Source organism: Hydractinia symbiolongicarpus, chromosome 12 (genome assembly GCF_029227915.1).
Source record: "Hydractinia symbiolongicarpus strain clone_291-10 chromosome 12, HSymV2.1, whole genome shotgun sequence".
Lineage (NCBI taxonomy): Eukaryota > Metazoa > Cnidaria > Hydrozoa > Anthoathecata > Hydractiniidae > Hydractinia > Hydractinia symbiolongicarpus.
The window spans coordinates 6,473,528-6,497,519 of record NC_079886.1 but is presented as its reverse complement, the minus strand read 5'-3'; the positions used below and the strand labels follow the sequence as shown (position 1 = coordinate 6,497,519).

Here is a 23,992-nt window from a genome sequence, read left to right as displayed (position 1 = left end):
AAACAATGCTACATTGGAGTGACATTGTTGGATAACGGCTACTACAACGACAATCATGGACAACGTCGTAGTCCCTGCTCTTGCTTTGCAAGCTCTTCATTGAATAAAAAGTTACAATACAAGGAAGCGATTTTTTTTAGAAATAAACATACATATCGATTTGATGGAGCTTCCGTTCCGCAAATATTGTGCCAGTGTTAAAAAAATGTATTTATACCTTAAGGGAATAAATTTTTGCAAACAGTATCATCAATTTAATCAGATTTTTCGAGGCTTTTCTTGATACATATATAAAGTTCCTTTGTCAGAACTAATAATGCTCTGAAGAAGAGAGTTCAGCATTTTTGTCCAGACACCTGAGGCTAAAATATGCTATGATGTTTATTGCCCACCGAACTAAAAAATGGGATGTTAAGAAAGCCTTTTTTTATTGCGTTAAAAAGAAAAAAAATCCTGAAAAATCCTTTATACATACCATAACAAACTGCATTTATTTGTAATTAATAAAAAAAAATTAAACAACGCTAATAATAATAATTCATTACAAACAAAACAAAAATAGGAAGGATGTTTCAGTTTTGGTATTATTCACACAAACTCACTTCGTGTCTTTCGAAGCACGAGAAATTATTATAACTGTACAGCTTCCATTCAAGTGATATATCGTCCAATCTCAAACGTTTATATCGCATATGTTTAAAACACGCAATTTACGCATTATTTAGGCATGCTTTTTCTACAGTAGACTGAATTACTGAATCTGTAAGCTCAATGGTACTGCATCGACATTTGCAGAAAACTAGCCATACGATGAGATAAATTGTTCATAAAATGTTTACTAAATGACAAAATACAAATTAAAACTAAGAAAATGTTATGTGAAACATAATTTCAATACAATAATTTTAATAGGGTGGCAACAAGTATTTTTCTGTTAGTGGATAATCAACTTGCCCGTTGGGAAATTCAACACCAACTGTAACACGATCTGTATGTGACCACTCAAACATTAGCACTTCAATACCGTACTTCTTAAAGGCAATTAAATACTCAGGAGCTGATTTCTTTATCGAGGTCGTGTATCTGGCAATCGTCATAATCAGTTTCTGTGGAGACTTGGGATGTGTTATATACAACGTCCCTCGCTCGTTGACCTCCATGTAAAAGATATATGATCCAGTTACTGGAGGGATAAATACTGTTTTAAGTTGCCGTCCGAACATGTCAGCTTCCGAAAAGTACGACGGTGCGTGGAATTGGTTAAACCAAGCAATTCCATAAAAAGGGTTCTCAGGAAAAATGCCTGAAGTTAATGCAGTCAGATCCCTTATACCACGAAACATTTTTACTTGAATTCTTCCGTCAACTAAAGATTTATATATTTTTCTTTTTCTTACTTCAGTACCACAGAACACTACCACACTACAACAGGTTATCCCGATCTATGTGTCTTTAAATACTTTAAACCTATTTAATCTGGATGCTTTTTAATTTGAAGACTGAAGTTAAGCAAAAAAGGTCTTAAAGCGCTTATACGAAAAGCTGATTTATAACAAATAAAAAGATTCCTCGTGAAATAAAAACTCTTCAGTCGAAATCAAATAGGCCTATGTCTAGAAGGGTTTTAATTTGATGCACTTACTTCCGTTTTGAAATCTATGAATTCCTTTTGGGTTTAAACAAACGTGTTCGACCAAGCTTAAACCATTATCAGACTTAAGCAAACCACCGTTTGGAAAGGGACAACGATATGGTGAAGATAAACCGTATGCTATAAGAAATAATTAGAAATTAATATCTGGTCTATGCACAAGTGATACACTGATAAAGATATGGTAAACTTAAAAGGATGTTTTCATGTTCGCTTCAATAATAGGAAATCCAAAGAAATTTATCGCACTAAACTTAAAAAAACAGTTGATGAGAAAACTTATTTCAACTTGATGACAGTTAATTACAGCCTTCTTATTCTGTAGATTTATAGGGTCATTTCCGTTTATTTACTTACGGTCAGTGATATACCAAGGGCTGGAACAGGTCTCGATTACAAGCACAATATTGTCAAAAATGCAAACTTTCTTTTGCGAACATTTATGAAAGATATTTCCACTTTGTCCATCATACACAAACTGTTGCCCATCGTCGTTTTGATCACATGGTTTAATTACAATTGGGTCTCCATTTCTTGCAGAACATGAACCATTTGCGTACCAACACCAATCACCAGCGTCTAATTTGATTAATCCCTCTGTATTAAGAAAAGACATATTCAAGTATGACCATTAGTTTTTATTTGTGACAGCAGAGAATATTGTACTACCGCTTTTTTCACTAGGACAAGTCTTTTTCTAATCGGTGACATCAACATAAGAAAATTCAAGAGCACATGTCGCCAATTAAAATTTCTTATGCTAATATCAATGCTCATAACACATCTTTTGTAACGGTAAACAGAAGAACATCGGCATAGGCGTATGCTTGCTTAATCGAAAACATAACATAACATTCGAAAACATAAAACTTAGTAAATGATTTCAAAGCCATCAGCGTGTTAAAAAAACGCGCGTGAGTTGTTTGGTAATTGATTCCATAAAGAAACGTGAAAAAAGCGCGAAAAATAAAAAACCAGGACATGCACCGCATACACCGATATACTTCTTTCACTTGAAACCTAGCTTTCAAGGAGTGGCTAACTGTATGCGCAGGTGACTATAATTTTATACGACTTAGTCCAGTATAATTTTTTTAGTATGTTCATCATGTTCGTAGCGAAAATACAATACGTTCTTGTACATAGCTTGCAGTTAGATAAAATCCGACAATAAAAGATCCAGGCACTGGAGCTAATAACAATGAATTGGTGTAAACAAAATGGTAGCATTACCTTTTGAGTAACAATAACATTGATGTGTTTTTTCTTCAGGTGGTTGAAGACATGTGCATTTATCACATTTGTTGACTGGACATGATACGTTGTACTAAATAATAATAATTAAGGTTTAATGTCGGCGTCCATTAACACGAAAATTGGTTATTAACCTGTACTACAGTTGCAAAACTGTCCTACAACAGTTAACCTTACGATTTTAATAGAAACACATGGTGTTGAACAAAGCGATACAAGAGATGTTGAACAATAATAACGAACTTTAGTGGAAAGCAAGCATAAAAATTTCTTACTTTAAGTTTTAATTATCCTCTTTGTTTTGCCAAAGTCGTTTTTTATTATCATAAAAAAGTATTTGGTAACTGTAGTACAACAGTCCCTGTAACGTCTTTATTTGAAACAGATGGTGTACAACAAAGTGACGCAAAAAATGTTGCACAAAGCTATAGAGATTTCTTTTTATCCTTATGGCAGTTGAAAAATATAAGTTGCGCATCAAGTACAGACTTTAGTGTACACTGAATGCAGAGACAGAATGTTACTTCTGAGTTCTAAAAAATATCAACTTCACGACATTATTTATGACGACATCATAATAACTTAGATGACATCTCAGTAACAAAACGCGAAATCTTATTTTCGAAGTTATTACAATTCTGTTAAAGAAATAAAGTATATTGTGTTACCAAGTATTTATGTCTCCAATTGGGGTGGCGAATGTTAAATCCAGTATCATAATAAGCCCATCCAGTTGCATTTATAAAAGTAATGTTATCTGGTTTGCTATTTCTATCCACAGATAACAATTCACATTCTCCTGCCAACCTCTTGTAGTTAAAGGATTCACATGGTATGTTATAAACACAGTATTTCCCACAATCTCTGAAACTGCAATTACTGTACCCTGTAATCGGTGTTATGTTCAGTTTTCTATTTGCAACAATTTTTCGAAACAAAGCTGTTGTTCCGTTTTTGGTTCTTCTCATACCCAGCTGCCTATCTGTTTGTCCGTGTACCCTGTTTGTTGTTAAGAATATTAAAAGTATAAAATATTTTAATAACATGATCTCGTACATATTTTTGTATTTACTGTGTAATGTACACTCCAGCAATGAAAGATCGTTAGCCTCAATATTGGGCGTACAGTCTTTTTTACTGGTTACTTTTTGTGTTTCTAGGTGGAACAGTTGAATCTTTTGATACCATAGCATTTGTTAAAATATTGAAAAAAGTTTTATTTCTTTCCTCAATCAGAATTTATATATAAGTTTGTGACAAATAGCCAGAGTATATGGAGAAGCGGCAAAAACACATCGTTCAATGGAAGGACGTTGAGGTGTGTGAATGGGAAATTGAAGCGTGCATTACTGATGAATTTGCTTAACATAATGATGGGTCTGGATAAATAGTTGGTTTGGATGAGCACCAAAAGCTTAATGCTTAAAATATATTCAATTTTTTTGATGTTTGTTATTGCAGTTTACAGGCGGAACAATGTAATTGTTATTTTTTAAAGGGAAGTGAAAAGTTGAATAATAGCCGTCAGAATAAAATCTTCACTATTGAAACAAAACGAATTATTAAAATATGAGCATTGCCACAAATACTGCTTTATCTGCGGTCATGAGTTCGAATATATTTGTAATACACGTTGTTTTATAAGAACGTATTTAAAGATGAAGTTAGACAAAAAGCTAACAGTACCTTTTCTGAGAATATGCTCATCTTGAAATTTTGCTTGTCCAAAAACAGAAACAATATGTGCAGAAATCAAAAATATAATAGATAAAATCCTTACAAACAAAACATTGCGATGTTCAACAATTACAGAAGAATGTGTGGATTTGAATGCGCAACTAAAGTTATAGCGATTATTCACCTTTTCATGAACCTTTTTTTTTCTTTTCTTTTCGGACAAAAAAATGCAAAGAACTTTCCAATTGACTTCGTTTGTTTTATTTTTAAAGTATGAGATATTCTTTTTCTATATGAGCAGCAGTGGATTTTTCTACAGGGGTTATTACACTACTTCTGTCTTAAAATGATTAATGGGTGACTTCAGCGAACTGTTTCTTCATTCAATTTAATAGAAAATTAATTACTTCATGTAATAAATATTTTTAATTCATTACATGAATTCATCAGATAAAATATTATTTATTTGAAAACTCCCGTGATCACACTACAGATTAACTAATTGAACAAAATTAATTAATTAATTCCGTGATTAGAATTGCATGATTAGTTAAACAAGGTGTTAGTTTCGTTTAAAAGACAGGTGGGATAAACGGAAACTTGAGTATGATTTTTAACTAATCTACCGAAGTCACACTTACATTTTAAATAACTTAAATTAATAGTTGATCTATTCGTTTAATTAAATTACCGTAATGCTTCGAATAAACGCCCGGGGCGTTTATTAAATCTTTTGACATTTTTGGGGGCGTATATTCGAGGGGGGGCGTTTAAAAGAAGGGGGCGTTTATTAAATTTTTACACTTCGTCTCTCTTTTGCAGTTTTTAAGGATCCCTATAATATATATCTTCACAACAGAAAATAAAAGATATTCACATGTTTTAGACAATGAACTTTAAAAGCGAAAAACTAAATTTCCAACCTTAAATTTAAGATTTAGGAAAAAAGTAAGTATACTTTTACTATCGCCTCGAATAAACGCCCCTTATGAGGGAGGGGCGTCTTTTAGAGGGGGACGTTTATTTAAAAAATGACTGAAATGGAGGGGGATCTATTCGAGGGTGGCGTTTAAAAGAAGGGAGCATTTATTCGAAGCATTACCGTAAACGTAACCTAGATTAAACTCGCTTGTTCATGACATGATAATATTTATAATATTCAACTAGTCGATAAGGCCCGTGGAGAATTCCACTAAGGCAGGAGGACAATATAAAAATTAGTTATTTTAGACCTTTTGCCGATGCAAAAACAAATTGACGAAATTCAGTTTACCCGTTGTTTCTATTGTGTAGAGCTCGACACGCTCATGAAGAGAATGTATGTGATCATGTGATTTTGATGAACGGTTAATGATATATAAGGGTTTAAAAACTATGCTGACGTCAGCAAAGACCCGCGAAAACACACAAAATTATTTTTTAGAAATTTGTATACCTGTTGCCTTCAAGGTATAGGTTTTTAAACGCTGATCAAGAAAATGTATAGGATCATGTACTTTTGACAAACGGTTACGAGATATGGTGGTTTAGATGATTTGTGATGACGTCATCAACCCGTCCACTCCAAAACGGATTCGGGGACCCAGATTTGGGAAAATTACACAAATTGGTCCTAGGTGGTCCCTATTTACCCACGCGGTGAAAAATCATTGACGTCACCACCTCGTTTCCAAGTTATTTGGCCTCAAAGTTTTAGGTGCACTGTAATGGCTTCATTAATTTAATATAGGATATTGACGTGTCATTTTCGTCGCGCCGTATCTCAGAAAATTTAACATACTAGACATGCTTTTTTCGGTTACTTCAAAGAAAATTTCGGTAAGATCAAAGGAAAATGAACATATCCACTTTGCCTGTTACAGACACACAGAACTGGCGTATTATTATATAGACTAGCCGAAGTCCCGTGGAAGAATCCACTGAATCTCTCATCGAGTCCATATGATTGGTGCCAAATAAAGACATAGAACACAGTAATTTGAATTTTTAAAAGTCACAATTTGCATTATTCTATATCTATAGCCGCTGAAACAAAACGTCCAAAAAAATTAGCATGTGCGGCAATAAAAAAAAATAAAAATAAAAGAGAAAACAAGCCCTGGAATTAAGGTTGCTCATAATTTGCATTATGCAGAACGTTTAAAAATATAAGCCGGTCCCAACAACAAAATAACAAAAAGCGCAGGGGCTTGAAGATTTCCGCCATTAGCCTAAAAGATTTTAAAATGAAGTTGATCTTGAAAACGGAGAATTATGGGGTAAACAAATCATTGAGCATTCTCAATTATTATTGTAACTAACCTGCAATGTTAAAATACAACTCAATAAATAAAAAATAAAATACATGAATAATTAATTAGTTCTGCTGAATATAGCTTTAGTCTACGTGCTTGCAAAATTGTACAGAAAGAAAGAAATGACGTAACATCAAAGATGGCGCATTATAAGACGATCTTCCTTATGCTACACTGCACGAGCTTTAACTTTCGATACCATATAAACCTTAAAATAAAGTATTGTTGATTGGATAAAAAAGCAATCTGTTGCACTGTTAGGATTCTTATTGGCTTAAAACTCATTTTAGCCTCGCTCTCAGAAAAAAATCTTTAGCCTGGATAAGATTCGGGCGTCCAGCTTAGCTGCACTGTCTCTATATATCTCCCTATCTCTTTATCTCTCCATCTATCTCCTCAGGCGATTTTAAAGATTCCGCCTTCGCTGGCGGAAATCAAGAATAAAATAAAATAAATATGTAAAAAGTTGAATCTGCTAAAACTATATACTTGCTTTGTCATGCCAGAAGTACCAGGGAAAATAGTATACCAGACATAAGAAAAAATCGTTAAGTCACACAAAAAAGATTATTGCAAATTTTCCAATTTCTAATGCATCATACCATATTAGCTATTTAGTCTATTGCATACAGCAACTCTCCCAATGCGTAAACGTGCCGTGCCTGATAACAATGCAGTGTTTTCAAATTTAAGAATCGAATATATTTCAAACGGTAACGTGACAGATGTAAACACACGCTGTATTTTATAAGAATAGTGTTTTTTTCGTTTCAGCCTTTATGTTCTTAACTTTCCTTGGTGTACTTGCCCATTGCTTTGGAGAGAAAAAGATTCAGTTTGTGAAATATATACGCAATAAAAAACTTCTAATTAAATTTGTGCATCATACAAATTTTTATACTAAAACAAACAATCAAGCTTAGACATATTCTTAGGATATTCTGACCCATTGTCTAGAGTATATTCTTACAAAAAAAAAGTTCTTAACTTTCTTGACAAATACTATTCTCGTGGCCTAAAAATATATAATGCCTCAATAAAATAGAGCTTGCTATAAGTTGCTATAGCTATTGGCAAATTTTTTTTATTTAGAACAAACAATCGAGGTTGGACATATTCTTAAGATATCTTTAACTGGCCCTCAGTATATTCCTACAAAAAATATGTTCAGGCTGAAGATAAAACATATTTAACTTCATATTTAAGGGAAAGTTTATCTGGAAGCGTGTAAACGGCTTAAAAACGTTATTCACCTAAATTCATTTCTCTACCAGATAATCTAAACAACACACCTGCTTTACTTTCGCTTTCTCAGTAGTAGCTAGCGTTCTCTGGATAAAAGTCCAATCAGTTTTTTACTTCGATTGCTAAACTTGGCTTTATCCCAAATAAAACAAATTGCAAATGTTTAGCTAGCTACAATTGTCTGATACATTTCCAATCAGTTCTCTTTTTCACGTTATATCATCGTACGTTATTCTTCTTTATAACAAATATTTCTGACAACAACATAGACTTTTCTTATTCTCGCTTCACAACAACAGTTGCTCTACAACAACATTTTTTTTACATTTTAGCTTCGAATTATCATTCGAATTCATTATTTTTTTTAAAAAAAGAAAGCAACCTCGGTCCCAGAACACAAAAATTGAAAATATAGAAGAAACAAATAACCTTTAACTAACCTCATGATGAGTAAACATTGTTTGAAATAATTTTTTTCAGGATTACTTTGAAAAAAAGACAACCTTCTTCGCTTCGGTTTTCATTTTTCAGTTGATAAACTTTGTTTCCGTGTGATACCGCGCGCACATGGTAAACCGGGGGTGAAATTAAATTATTCTAGCTATAACGACCAACGGGGGTTTTGAAACAAAAATAAATAAATACATTTGAAAATAAAATAAAAATTAGCTTTAATAAAATAAAGAAAAAGGGTTTTATTTTTTAAAGTAATAAGAAAAGAGAATTAAATATTCAAATAGTAACCCCCTGATTTGCGTTTTTTTAACTTGGAAAATTTTAGCGTAACGCCACGTCGTAAGAAAGTGACCCGTGATTTGTGTGCCATGGCCTCGCTGTGCGCACACACACACAAGGCGTATTAATATATAGACTAGTCGATAAGGCCCGTGGAGAAATCCACTTAGGCAGATGGGCAATGGAAAAATAGGTTGTTTCAGATGCTTTGCTGACGTCAGCAGTGAAGATCCCAAAAAAGTTAGAGAAATTTATTTTATTCTTTTATTGTAATGTGTAGAGGTTGAAACGCTGATCAAAATAATGTGTAGGATGATATGTTTTAGAGGAACGCAAAAAGAGAGATAAGGGTTTAAAAATTATGCTGACGTCAGCAAAGACCCGCGAAAACACACAAAATTATTTTTTAGAAATTTTTATACCTGTTGCTTTCAACGTATAGGTCTTTAAACGCTGATCAAGAAAATGTATAGGATCATGTACTTTTCGGGTTTGGAAAACTTACCCAAATTGATCCCAGGTAGTCCCTGGTTACCAACGCAGGAGATGACGTTAGTTATTTCCAACCGTTTCCAAGTTATTTAGCCTTAAATTTAAAAGTGCAATTACGGAGTTTCATACCGCGCAAGTCTGGGCGCTAGCGAAGCGCTTTGTAGGGACAAATTTTTGGCATGTTTTCATTTGTCTCGATAGCCCAAATAATTTTCATGGTCAGTTTTTCACAACTATTCTGGTTAGTGCTGCGAGAAGAGGCAGAAATGCAAAATCCTGCCTGATGGTTCTTCAAATAATTTTTTACTTTAACTGACGTTTTGCTTTTTTATTAACACGTTTAAATGGTGTTGCTAACCCTCTTTGTGGTATATTGACATGGGTAAGATGTTGGAATCGGAGAAAACTTAATTTACTGACTTTTAAAGAGACGCAAGAGAAGACATATTGTTGATGTTGGTGTTAGGGGTTAGCTTTCTGAAGTTGCAAACTACATATACCATACATTTTGTGTTGTGGGGAATAAAGTAATGGTTAAAACGAAACACTATTCTATCATTATCAGTGTACTTTGGCAAGAAGAAATAAAAATTACAGCTAGCTATAGAAAGACTTAAAGGAAGTTTTTTTACAGTAAGCTATAGCTAGCTAGCTATATATGGATCTGCAAGTTTGGCATGGATTAACGTGGAAAAGCATTTGATAAAGGATTTATTTGCAAAGTATAGCTAACTAGTTATATAAAAAAGAGCATAGATGGAATCGACTGAAAATAAAATACACACTTCAATGATATAATGACTGGCTTTGACTTTCCGTTAGAAATTATTGTATATAAATATTGTATAGCTAGCTAGGAAGGGATATATATAATAGCATGTTACACTATATTACTGTGTTCTTAATTTTGGTAAAATGCAAGAATAAATTTAGGCAAGGTCCACTTTTACAATTTTGTGATAGCTATAGTAATTTTGGTACATTGACATAAGAAAAATGTGGCAACCAAAAATATTTGACGAAAAAAGTTAAAGTCACTAAATTTGTTTAAAAAGTTGTTTTCCATTAAATGTGTTTATTTTAACCACAGTACGTTATTTTATTTTATATTTCGCAGCTTTCGAAACTTTGTACTTTACAGATTAAAATTATTCCAATGCAAGCGTAGCAATTTTTAAGGCTAAGTTGGTGTTTGAACTGCACTGTTAAGTTGAGTGATATTAGAAATTAGTTTTTGTGATCCTATTTTTAGCATCTGGGCACTTACCAACCTATATATCTGATTACTGTATGAATAAGGCTACGATATAATATGAGTGGCCCAGTGTGACCCCTAGCTAACAAAAACTACAACGAGACAGATACAGCCAGCTTTTTGACAATTTTTAATTTGGTTTATAAAAAATGTAGGGAACTCCGCCTTGGTTAGTTAAATAAAGTTTCTAGCAAACACAAAATAAGAAATTTTGGAATTGTTTTTTAATATTATAGCTAGCTAGGTATCTGTTTAATGAGCATGAAACTATTACTTTAGAAAAAAATCCATTGTTTTCTTTACTGTGTTTAATGAGCTACATTATTTTGGCTGTACTACTATCTATATAAATCTTGAATGACATGCTAGCAATGCCTCTTTGATCAACACTGTGATATTTTTAAGACAATATTAAAACTTGTGATGTAACTAGCTACCAAAATAAGGTTTCTTTCTCTTTTGACTGCCAACTTTTCATGATGAGTGTACCCCACAACTTGAAGCAATTATAATAACCAAGTTTAGGTCTTGAACTTTCATAATATACAATCTTATGTCAATACTGAGTATCCTTCCTTTAAATAATTGTAAGATCAATATATTGCGCCAGTTTAAAAAGTAAAAATACAAAGAAAAAAGTGAATAATTCTCTTCGTACTGCATGTTTTTCTTAGCAAATGCCTTACGCTCTGCGGGGGATATAAAAATTTGTCCCTACAAGCGCTTCGTTAGTGCCCAGAGCTGCGCGGTATGAAACTCCGTAATGCAATGGCTTCACTAATCTTAACATACTTTCCTTTGACGTCAATATTGCTCTAACGTCAAAGTTTGCTAATTTACAGAACAAATTTATAGGCGATGTTTTATAGACTTTAACAAAGAAATTTTATTCACTTTGCAAAAGCGACAGATAGAACTGGCGAATTATTATATAGACTAGTCGATAAGGCCCGTGGGGAAATCCACTTAGGCAGATGGGCAATGGAAAAATAGGTTGTTTTAGTTGTTTTGCTGACGTCAGCAGTGAAGATCCCCAAAAAGTTAGAGAAATTTATTTTATTCTTTTATTGTAATGTGTAGAGGTTGAAACGCTGATCAAAATAATGTGTAGGATGATATGTTTTAGAGGAACGCAAAAGGAGAGATAAGGGTTTAAAAATTATGCTGACGTCAGCAAAGACCCGCGAAAACACACAAAATTATTTTTTAGAAATTTTTATACCTGTTGCTTTCAACGTATAGGTCTTTAAACGCTGATCAAGAAAATGTATAGGATCATGTACTTTTGACAAACGGTTACGGAGGTTTAAATGATATTTGATGACGTCATTAACCCGTCCATTCCGAAACGAATTCGGGGACCCAGGCTTGGCAAAATTACCCAAATTGGTCTTAGGTGGTTCCTAGTAACCCACGCGGTGAAAAATCATTGACGTCACCACCTCGTTTCCAAGTTATTTGGCCTCAAAGTTTTAGGTGCACTGTAATGGGTTTATTAATTTAATATAGGATATTGACGTTTAAGTAGTGTCATATTTGTCGCGCCGTAACGTCACAAAATTTAACATTTGAGACATACTTTTTTCGGCGACTTCAAAGAAAAATAAGCATATCAACTTTGCTTGTTACAGACACACGGAACAGGCGTGTTATTATATAGACTAGTCGATAAAGCCCGTGAAAAAATCCACTGAAGCAGGATAAAATTGAAAAATAAAGCGTCATATGAATTTTGATGACGCCAGCAACCCATCTGCAAAAAATTAGAACCTTGTTTTTACGTTGCCTTTATTGTGTAGACCTTAAAGCGCTGATCAAGAAAATGTATGTAATCACGTGTTTTTGATGAATGGTTAATGAGATTTACGGGTTTAAAAATTTTGCTGACGTCAGCATTCTTTCGAAATTTGTATACCCGTTGCCTTCATGTTATAGCTCTTGAAACGCTGACCAAGAAAATGTATAGGGTCATGTACTTTTGACCACCGGTTACGGAAATATTTTGGTTTAAAGGTTTTTTGATGACGTCATAAACCCGTTCATTCTGAAACGGACTTGGGGACCCATGGTTTTGGAAAATTATCCAAATTGGTCCCAGGTGGTCCCTAGTTACCTACGCGGTGAAAAAAAATTGACGTCACCAACTCGATTCAAAGTTATTTGGCCTCAAAATTTTAGGTGCACTGTAATGGCTTCATTAATTTAATATAGGATATTAGCGTTAAAGTAGTGTTATTTTCGTCGCGCCCTAACGTTAAAAAATTTAACATATTAGACATAACTTTTTCGGCAACATCAAAGGAAAGTGAAGACATCCACTTTGCCTGTTGCAAACAGACACAGTCTCTGTATTATTATAAGAGATAGATGACAATGACTGAACAAATATGTGGTAATATTTTCAAAATTAAATTAAACTAGCTGAAAGTTAGGATAAAAAACCGAAAGTAATTAATGTACCAAAGCGACATAGACTTATTTATTTATGACGCAGGCATTTAGCTACTCTTTCGTTTTAACTAACTGAAACTAATCTCAGTGTGTCTTCGGCTATTCATTGAAAAACTAATGAAATGGTGAACAACATGGTTTATTAAACTTGTTTGAAAGCTTCATTTCAATTGGACATTGAATTTTTCGACAACTTTACATGCTGTTTGATTTTTGCTTTACAGGTTAGTAACAATAATAACACACCTCTTCACATGTTCCCTCATTTTCTGTATTAGAAAAGAAAAAAAACAGAATAAATTTAATAAGGCTTTAACCATGGACATTGTGAATAATTCTCATTTTTTGAAGAAATAATTAGTCTCACAGCATGAACATTTAGCATATTATTGGCCGTAACCTAACTTATGTGAAAGAATTTTAACTTTTCTTTTCAAAATATTTCACAAAAAAAAATTCCACTATAAGAATTCTCAATATTTCTTGGTTTCAAGGTCTACACGTTTTTTTATTTTATAAGAAACATGTAGAATCTTCAAAAATTAAGAGATTTTTACTACTACATTTGATGTCTAAATCTTTAATAAGAAACTTGTTTCTTCTAATTAATTCTTATAATTAATTGAAAAAGATGTTACAATCATCACTAGGGAGTAAGTAGTTTCATTATGTTACTGTACCTAAGTTCCCAGAGAGAAATATGCTATAACTTTATTTTGAAACCAACTAGTCCAAAAATTAATGAAACTTTTAGAACTTATTATTCATATAAGAAACCCTTATTTTACTAGAAAAATTAAGAAACTAAATAAGAAACTTTAATAGCTAAAAACATGGAATTTCAGCCTACAAATAAGAAACTTTAAGAACTAGGCCCTTTGCCAGGTTTCTTATAAAAAACAACGTGTGTTTCAAATTGTTAAACTGAAATTTACTTAAAATGTATATTATCTGCTTTGACTTTTTTTATTTACTATTATAGATAGTTAATATTGGCTTAATAATACTGTAAGGTTTAATTTGTCAACAGCTACTTTTGATGTGCAAGCTAGAAGTAAAAAGTATATTTGCCGATGCTAATTTAATGCTCAAATGTCTACAAAAATATAAGGAAAAACAATAAATGCTTGCTTTTTATAAGGAGTTAGCATGTCAACAGCGGAGATCTTTTAATAAAACATAAGATATTTGAGGTTAGCGTTAATCACACTAAAAACAAACGTAATATAACTTTGCATATTGATTATTTTTATGAGAAACAAAGTTTAAGAAATAATTTTCAAGCTCCACAGTTACAAAATATTTTGTTTATCTAGCTAACCAGTTATTTATGCCATAGAGATATAATAACATGTGTTTCCATTGGGCGTCCCTTACTTTTTGCGGAGGACTCGCAATATCGTATGACTTAAAAAACAAGGGCTTCATAACACAGAGAGGTCGTGCTATAGACGTCGAGCACGACCACCTAGTTTCTTTTTAAAAATATTTGAAGCGCGTGTAGAGGCGTGCGCCCAAAACCTTCTTTTCACGTTTTTTGCGGGAATAAACTCTCACTTAACTCACGCAACTATTAACTTGAAGAAATAGAAAAAATTATCTTCTTGCCAAAGTGGCTTCAGTTTTAGGGCTCTCAATACACAAACTCAGACGAGATCAATATGGTTGGGAGATAAAGGGTGGTTGAAGGGGATATGGTTGTCAAAGGCCATCACTAACCTGTCTTATATCAATCACTGCATGATCCCCGGGAAAAATCATGTCTGTAGGCCTTAAAAACGCAGTTATGAGACAAATTTTCATAATGTAATTGGAACTGAATGTAATTATTGCTGAAGGGAAAGAGATAATGAAAGCTTACTAAATTTTGTTTTGTAAATGTATCAACTAAATAAACACAGTCACCTGTCAAATAGTTCCTAATATGGTCACATAGACTCACTGAAACAACTTAACTTTCAAAAAACGTAAACTAGAGGTGAACAAACAAAAAAATATTTGCGGCAGCCAGAAAACAAATTTTGAGCGTGAGAAAAATATATATAGATTTTTCAAATCTAAAATCAAATAAATAACTGCATTCCACAACTAAGTATCTATATATCTACCTTTTAATATTGAAAGACAATAGAGAATTTTAAAAACAATTATTATGGCTGTGTGGCGTGAAAATGGGTAGGTTTCAGATGTATTTATTATTAAACATCAAAAATAAGATCTTTGACCCAAGATAACCTAAAATATTTTACTTACTATAGTAGTGAAAATCTTCTTGTAAACTTCGTTTAATCGTAAAAGACGAGTAGTCTCGGGACTAAAATTGTGACCTACCGAGCAGAATAATATCTGAATATTTTTGTGACATCTACAGATTATAAAGCTTTTCTTAGATTTCCGAGATGGTACTGAAGTACTTTCTTGTAATCAAGAAACTCCTAACTGGAGTTATGGGTCATAAAGTAATTAGAAATGCAGTTTGTAATAGAGACCAAAAGATTGTATAATTGGTACAATTGGTACAATTGGTATAATTACTTCGTGGATATTCAGTAATGTCCAAATGTGTGAAAGGCTAAAATTTTAGAATACAGATTTTGTTTACGAAAGGTTTCATATAGTTTACAAAAGTTTGCGAACATTCTGTTATGTAAAAGAGCAGAACCATTAAGGAATGTTTTAAGGCAATAAATTTTTGCGAAAATTAATTTTTAATACACTTTTAGATTTTTGTGAGAACTAATCTTTTTGCAAAGTTAGCAATTTCTACTCGTGTTTTATTGAGATACATTAGCAAGAAACACAGGAGTATATGTACGGAACGGGATACAAGCTAAAAATGCCTAGCATTTTTGGGCTATAAGCGTTAAATTAACTGAACGTTAGGATAACTAAACCAAAAATCACATAGACTAGTTAATTTATCTTTCGTTTTAACTAACTGAAACTAAATACAAGCTAAAAATGCCTAGCAAAGTGGGGTAAAGAAATACTTCTCGTTTAAAACCATACTCTTGCTAAAAATAAAATTTAAATTGAAAGAAAGACTTGAAATTTAGTATGACATGTTTTAGACTTTTTTTGACGAAATTAAGTTAAAAAATATTTCCACTATTATCATAGATCCCGAATTCCTGATTTTAGCCGTTTTCAGAGACCTCGAGAAATGATTTTGGACATAATCTGATATTTGAAAAAAGATACATTAAGAACAATTCCCGTGATTGAAGTAGGGTGTGCCATGTTCGAGTGGTGTAACCCAAATTCCTATTTGCTAATAATTGGAAGACGAAAGCCCAGAGTTTCATGAAATAAGTGTCACAATCTCATAGAAAGCGACTCTGCCAATAAAAAGATTCTACAAAAAATTCTATTGCAGGATACTCTAAAAAGAAGTGACCGAAATTCAGTTTACGGTTAGAGTAATAATGGATTTCATAGAGTTCTTAAAAACACTCTAAAAAAAATTAATAAATTCTAATTAAATATTTGATTCATTTTAGTAAATAGGGTTCCCACAGATAATTTTGGGATTTATTTTGTGAATCCGATTTCGAAAAAATATTTTGTAATTGCATGTCTTCGGGGGAAACTTCACTAAATTAAAGAAGTGGTATTTTGCCTGATTTATCGGTTGGGACGTTTTTACAAAGATTTGACAAATGTGATAAAAATAAATCCTGCTGCATAATTTTTTCTTGCTAAATTTAATCCAGTATTTCAATTAACCATTACTTATTTATATGCTTTAGACAAATTTAGAAGATGTCATCTAAATTTGCAAATTATACTTTGTGAAAGGTCAGCTAGCTACTAGCTAGCTAACTAATAGCTATATTTAAACAAAATATCAAGCTAAAATACACAAAGCTATCTTATATAAACACGTCTGCAGTAGGTTTTTAATTACTTACTACCTGTTAACCATATTATAAACCTTTCCTTGCCTGACGTGTACTTAGTAATAGACAGGCCTGTTGTTTTTCTGATTTCACCGGTCTACTTTTTTATGCCGCTATCTTTATTCTTCAAGTACCACGCAGGACCAAGACCGAGTCGGTGATATTTTAATATATCTTACACTGAGGAAAGAATTACTAAGTACCACCAAAAAACAAAATTTGGCTAGCTTTATAAAGTTTGTTTACAAATATAATCGACTACGGCACCATGCGTCATTTTTATCTTGATCTAAAAAAAGTGCTGACTAAGGAAAAAAAATTTGTCATAATTATGCGAAAATGTGAAAGCCAATATTATTTTAATATTCGGTCAACGCTACCAAGGTATTTTTCGCAGTCATCTTTCAGATCAAAAAAGGCAACAAAAAGACCTGGTGGCAAGGGTGCATTACCATTAGGAATTGGAAAGGAAAGATGATATATCTGATGTTGCATAATAATTCTAGTGTTTTAGTGGCAGAGCCTCAAAATAAAGTTTAGATACTTAATAAAAATGTCCTGACTAGCGCAAATCTGTCCTTTAACAAACATTTATTTTGAATGGGAATAAATTGTGGACTAGGTAGTATGCCTTTAAATTAATGAAAAGTGCTTAATTTTTGAGGAAAAAAACATTTGAAAGCATCAGGTTCTTCATTTAGTTTAAAATCCTGAAATCTTTGGGCTATGTTGTATTCTGCTACGTCAGTAATATATTAAATAAACATGAACAACAATTATTATTTCCTTTATAATTGTTCCAAATTCAATCTGTTGCCATGGCTACTCTGTAAATAAATAAGAGCTCCAAACAATTACGCGTAAAGTAATTAAAATTATTTTTGTTAAAGGTTGTCTGACGAGCAAAGTTTAACGTTGAAAATGGTACTGCTGTTATACATCCTCTCTCTAAATGTTGGATTTGCTACTGGCAGATGTTATGGTGATACTGACATGCATTTCTCTGACAGTTATGCTAAAGCCCTGCCCAGAATACCCGGAGATAAATTGTGTCGGCTACGTATTAACTACCCAAAATTAGAGATTATTCCTGACTACTTTTTCCAACGATTCAGCGAGTTAAGGTATCTTTTTTTCTACAGTGGAAGTTTCTTGTATCTTTCCAAACATACATTAACTGGACTAACCAATCTTACAGATTTGACTATAACCAATTCACACCTGCAAGAAATTCATCCAGAAGCATTTGCTGGATTAAAGAATTTGGCTTACCTACGTCTTAGAGGAAACAAATTACGCAACATACCACAGGGAACTTTCTCGAATCTTCCAGTTTTACGATATATAGACGTGCAGCAAAACTTCCTCCATAGTATTAACTTTGCGCAGAAAATGACTTCACTTAACACTCTTTACCTATCAAGCAACAGAATTCAAAATGTTTCAAGCATCTTTTACAAAGATTTACCAAACTTGAATTACCTTGATCTTTCCAACAACATAATAGAAGTGATATCAAATGAAATAATAAAAAGCACTCGTTTGACTCATTTATATCTTCAAAATAATAAAATTAAAGTGTTGGAAAGGCGATATTTCAAAGGAGCAAAATATTTGACAATACTCAACTTGCGTCACAATCAGATTAACCGGATAGAAGCCATGACTTTCAGTGATACTAAAATGCAATATTTAAACTTAGACAATAATAAGCTTATAACGCTCACAAGTTACAGTTTTTATGGGCTAACACAATTGTACACATTAACTTTGAACGATAACGCTATACGAAACATACAGAAGGATGCATTTCTGGGAACAAATGTGTTCAATAAATTATCAATTAAAAGGAATTTTATTAACGTCATTTATCGTGGTGCTTTTTCTGGAATGACGGACATGAAGATATTGAAACTTTCTAAAAATAATATTGAAAAAATTAAAAATGGAACATTTGAAGGATGTTCGTCGCTTGAACATTTACACTTAGATTACAATAAAATTTCAAAAGTTGAAGAAAATAGCTTAACACCGCTAAAGAACTTGAAGGAATTAAATTTACAATCGAATCAAATCACAAATCTTGTACCGCATACTTTTACTTTACCAAAGGCCGTTATTATCCAGTTACAAAACAACAATATTCGAAAAATTTCAAGCAACGCATTTTATGGAGCTGGTAATTTGACATTTCTTTACATCCAAAACAATTTGATCTCAGATGTCGCAAAAAATGCATTTGAAGGTTTGGGAAAATTGAAATACATAACTTTTCAACAAAACCAGATTTATGAGCTACCTATTGAAATTTTTCAACCATTGTTAGTTGTAGCACATGTTGACTTATCCTACAATGCTATAGCTGAATTTGATTTTAGAATTTTTACTAAGAATACTGAAATCACTGAGGCACACCTTAACAATAATCAAATTGCCACAGTACATAATTCTCTGGTAAAAGAATTACAAAATTTGGTGAAAATAGATTTGCACCACAATAAAATAAAAACTTTAAAAAGTTCAACCTTTGCGACATTCCCATGCCTATCACACTTGGATTTGCGCAAGAATGAAATAACTGAAATACCATCAAATGTGTTTCGTCAACTGCGAAATATAACTCACATTGATTTAAGCAGTAACCAAATACAAACATTGTCATATAATGCGTTTTATGGTGTTGAATTGCTAAAGACATTGTATTTGCATAATAACAAGACAAGAGAAGTAAGCGGTACAACCTTCCCATCTCTCCCTTTCCTGACAGAACTGAAGATAAACAATAATTTGATTGAAACATTCTTAAGTGGTTTTCTGCAAAAGTTTAAAAATCTGAAAAGGTTATCCATTGGAAACAATAAACTTTCGAAACTATCAGCTGGAATGTTTAAGGAGCTATCCCATTTGGAAATGTTAGATGTCAGTAACAATCAAATTAGTAGTATTGACAGTAACACATTCAAAGAATTGAAACGTTTGACGCTGCTATATTTAAGTCAAAATAACATACATAATCTATCGGTTAATCAGTTTGCATTTAATTGTAATTTAACAGCGATCAACTTAGAAAAGAACAGAATAAAAAAAGTACATCAAGGAGCGTTCGATCAGCTGAAAAATTTAATGAAGTTGAATTTAAATAATAATAGGTTAGAGCGTATCACAGGGAGTACATTTGATTACTTAGTTAAACTAGGTGAGTTGCGTATTGCAGGAAATCGTCTAAAAACACTACCTGAAGTATCTTTTGCTAAATTACGGAATATTATAACGTTAGATTTAAGCCGGAATATCCTCAATGAACTTCCAAACAATATATTTCAAAACACCAAACAGTTAACACATATACATCTGAATCAAAATAAGCTTTCAAATCTACCATTGTCAATCACAAATTTAAATCATTTACAATATCTTGATTTAAGTCATAATTTATTCGATTTTTTCTCACCTGCTCTATTGGTCAAATCAATTCAGTTAAGATACATTAATCTACAGAATAACTCTATTAAGAGTTTAAATAGCGGAGAATTCTACAAACTCACAAGTCTTAAAACTCTCAACTTGGCAAATAATCACCTAGAGATTTTACCAGAAAGTTTGTTCAATGAATCTATGTACATAACAGATTTAAATTTAAATGGCAACAAGTTAAGAGCTATTCAACACTTTCTAAAACTGCCAATGTTACTAAATCTCGACCTTGGAAATAATCAAATTTCTACCATATATCATGTTGCTTTGAGAGAAATGATAGCGCTTGAATATTTGGATGTATCTGGCAATAAGTTAAAAGATTTCACAAGCATTCTCGATACAAATATAAATCTTCAAAAGTTAAATTTGACAAACAACAAGATTAGCGATGCTAACTTTTTGGGATTAATAAATTTTACTAATTTACGTGAACTATCAATCATTGATTTATCTGAAAATCGGATTACAAGTATCGAAAAACAGACTTTCGGGAAAATAAACTCGATCAAGGAGTTGCTGTTGGCTAATAATTCTATACAATTACTAGATCCTGAAATCACAAAAAATCTTCCTAGTGTTCAACTGATCGACATTCGACATAATAAGTTCGTTGTGATTGCAAATTTTCAGAATTCGTGAAAAAATGTCCAAGAGGAATAGTTATATTAAGTAGATGCATTAGTTCTACTTCGACTAATGCGTCCAATACCTTCATATTTGATGACGACAAAATTTGCAGAAATAATGGTACATGTACTTACAGAGAATTACAATATGGTTGTCTGTGCCCTATTAACTACAATGGACTGTACTGCGAAAACAATAGATATGACGGGAGAAAAAACAGAGGAGAAACAAAACAGCGGATTATAACTGTTTCCATGTGTTCTTTGGGTTGCCTTCTTCTTATCCTGATTATAGTCGTTATTTTGAAGAGATGGCGAAAATCTAGAATGCTTAAGGTTCGTATCAGTTAAATTATTTTAATATTTAGCTATAACTTTGGTAAAGTGCAATGCCAATAAGGTCTTAACATTTTGAGTTTTAATTGACATCACTATCTTCTGTTCGTACATGATAAAAATATCATTTCCATCTCCTGTCTTACGCCAGGACAACACAGCTTTTAGTTCACTAATTGATACATGTTTAGGTTCAGCAACAGTAAGCATGGTAATGACCGATAATTCTTTTTTTTACTAAGAACGCTATACCTCATGTTGTTTTCTAGAAATAGTGCTAATGTCAAAGTAATGTACTAATAAGTTATAATTAATAGACAGTATTTTTCAATAGCTTTTGTAAATACATCACCACGAAAATCTGAAACATATTACATTAAAATCACGAATTAGAGCTGCATTGTCATTTACATATATACAAATTGTCTTAGAACGCTAATTGCAGCATCCAACAATGTATACAATCGAAAGCAGAAATAAAATGCATGAACGCTTACCTAAAATAATCTTCTTTCTTAGAAAAGAAATTCAGCTGAACAAGTCGATACAGATGTCGATTTTCTATCCAATAGACAAAGCGAATCCACGGTACGCATTTAGTAGAATTATACCAACCTGTTAATTTAGCAAGATAACAAGACTTTCTTATTATTCACTTACCTTAGTATACCGAAATAACCCAGCCAGCTTATCAGTCAGAATATCAGGAGTTACGCGTCGTGAATAGACCCGCCATGGTGAAAAAGGAAATGATAACACACAAAAGAATTGATGGTAACCAAGACACAGCAGAAGATACACGGGGAGACACAAGGGATGCAAAACGGAGATGCAGAAAATAACCGATTTGGTTAAACACTAAAAAAAGTATGCAAAAAGTCATACAGTATTTAATGTAAATATTATGAATGCTACATGCTAAGTTAAGCAGGTAATCTCTATGGAATGCAGTTATAATTTTTTTTTAATATATCTGTTAAATTTGTTTATAAAGTGCTTTCCTCACAGCAAAGTAGATATTTGGACGGGCTTTATAGAGCGATAACCTATGTTTTTTTAAACTTCTAAACGATAATAATTAGTTCCTTCGTCGGTATACTTTTGCATAAGCTTTAATTTAAATAAATGTCTCGGCTAGTTAAGTTTTTTTGCTCCTATAAAAACTTTGTTTTATTTAGAAAATGTATGCATGTATATGTTTCGTCAGAATATTTTTTTTTTCGTACATGTTTGTTTGCGTTTACAATCAAATAATGAGTGGAGCAAGTAGAAGACATATTTTGTCATCATCAAGGTCCATCTAGTTGAGATAGGTTAATGAGAGGAGGTTAAAATTAACGTAAAGAAAAAATATTTACAATACCTCTAGAGTTGTAAAAAATTACAAAAATGTGATACTAAAAATATCGCGAATAATCTAAATCATTAAATAACAAGACATTTTTTGTGGTTTTTTTACAATGCGTCAAAATGGTCACTAGAAAGGTCTTTGGAATGTTAAAATTGTTTATTGAATATCTTGTGTAATACCTGTGTTTTATTTCTAGAAACTGATTTGTGAAGGCCTTGGGTGCAATGCCATACCTAATTTTATACATAAATAACAAAACCTGGTGTATGTTCTATTTATAGATACTCAAGGCCCTTATTTTTCTCAATAAAGGTTCTACTGTGGTGTATCTGTCCTTGCCAAATATTATACAACATGCGTGCTTCTGTTTACTGTAAATTTTTGTAAGCTTAGAATGATTAGTGCTAGCCCAGACAATGTTACAATATGTTAAGTAGTGTTTATATAAAAAAGGGAAAGCTTAATCAGATCAAACACATTTTTTACGACGTTGACACTTATTTTATCAATACCAGCACTTTTGTTGCTTTGTAAGCTGTTAAAAGCAGTACTCAATTCGGCCATTGTTATATTATATTCTTCCATCCTACTGTCATACCTTTTCAGATATAGAGACAAAATGCTTTCTACTTGATGGGATTTTTTCCGAGAGGCTTAAACCAATGTTTACAAAAAAATCGTTCAACCCATTTGCTATAGATGCTGTGTCATTTATCATTTTCCCATTAAGCGACAAACATTTTGGTAGATCATTGCTTACATTTTTAGATTTACCAAAAATTTCCTTTATAATATTCCAAGTTGCTTTAGTGTCATTTCTAGACTTTTGGAGTAAAATGGAATAAAGATTCTTTTTAGAAACTTTTTTAGTTTTTTTAGTAAGTTTTTTTAGCAAAAAATGTCATGAATTTTCCAATTGACTTTATTTGTTTCATTTTTACAGTATGAAATATTCATTTTTTTATACTTGAGTGAATAACAGTAGATTTTTCGATAGTCTTTATTAGACTAATTCTGTGTGTCTGTAACAAGCAAGGTGGTGGTGGTGTGTTATTTTTTCTTAAACAATACTGTACGCTTATCCTTATGCAGAAACCTTGGTTATTATAAAAACGGTATTGTTTATAATTAATTTCTTTTGTTCCTGTAATAATCTTGGTTAAGTTAAAAAATTAACATTTATTAGTGTGTACAGACTACTTTTGTATATTTTATTCTCGTTTAAATAAAATTAAACATTTTGTCGTAA

The 23,992-nt window shown here is 32.2% G+C and overlaps 2 protein-coding genes across 3 annotated transcripts; one reads left to right on the top strand and one right to left on the bottom strand.

The window, feature by feature from the left end:
* Positions 1-68: 68 nt before the first annotated feature.
* LOC130621908 (uncharacterized) lies at positions 69-18,394 on the bottom strand. Of its 2 annotated transcripts, XM_057437277.1 has the most exons (6): positions 18,260-18,394; positions 3,574-3,904; positions 2,885-2,978; positions 2,009-2,248; positions 1,643-1,771; positions 69-1,366 (listed from the first exon to the last, which is right to left on the bottom strand). In XM_057437277.1, the coding sequence occupies exons 2-6, from the start codon at positions 3,871-3,873 to the stop codon at positions 906-908; spliced, it is 1,224 nt and encodes a 407-aa protein (XP_057293260.1). In that variant the 5' UTR covers positions 3,874-3,904; positions 18,260-18,394; the 3' UTR covers positions 69-905. The 2 variants fall into 2 exon arrangements, with proteins under 2 accessions (XP_057293260.1, XP_057293259.1); XM_057437276.1 differs by lacking the exon at positions 18,260-18,394 and having other exon boundaries at positions 3,574-5,288.
* LOC130621906 (protein artichoke-like) lies at positions 13,091-23,992 on the top strand. The gene is made up of 4 exons (XM_057437275.1): positions 13,091-13,278; positions 17,844-21,392; positions 21,912-21,980; positions 22,058-23,992. The coding sequence occupies exon 2, from the start codon at positions 17,875-17,877 to the stop codon at positions 21,067-21,069; it is 3,195 nt and encodes a 1,064-aa protein (XP_057293258.1). The 5' UTR covers positions 13,091-13,278; positions 17,844-17,874; the 3' UTR covers positions 21,070-21,392; positions 21,912-21,980; positions 22,058-23,992.

What these genes read in the sequence shown, in the direction of transcription:
- LOC130621908 (XM_057437276.1), bottom strand. Translation starts at nt 4,098, where the DNA reads ATGCTATGGTATCAAAAGATTCAACTGTTCCACCTAGAAACACAAAAA. An exon ending in ATTGGAGACATAAATACTTG is followed by an intron (nt 2,979 to 3,573) that starts GTAACACAATAT and finishes ATTATTATTTAG; the next exon opens with TACAACGTATCATGTCCAGT. An exon ending in TCATAGATTTCAAAACGGAA is followed by an intron (nt 1,367 to 1,642) that starts GTAAGTGCATCA and finishes ATAAATCTTTAG; the next exon opens with TTGACGGAAGAATTCAAGTA.
- LOC130621906 (XM_057437275.1), top strand. Translation starts at nt 17,875, where the DNA reads ATGGTACTGCTGTTATACATCCTCTCTCTAAATGTTGGATTTGCTACT.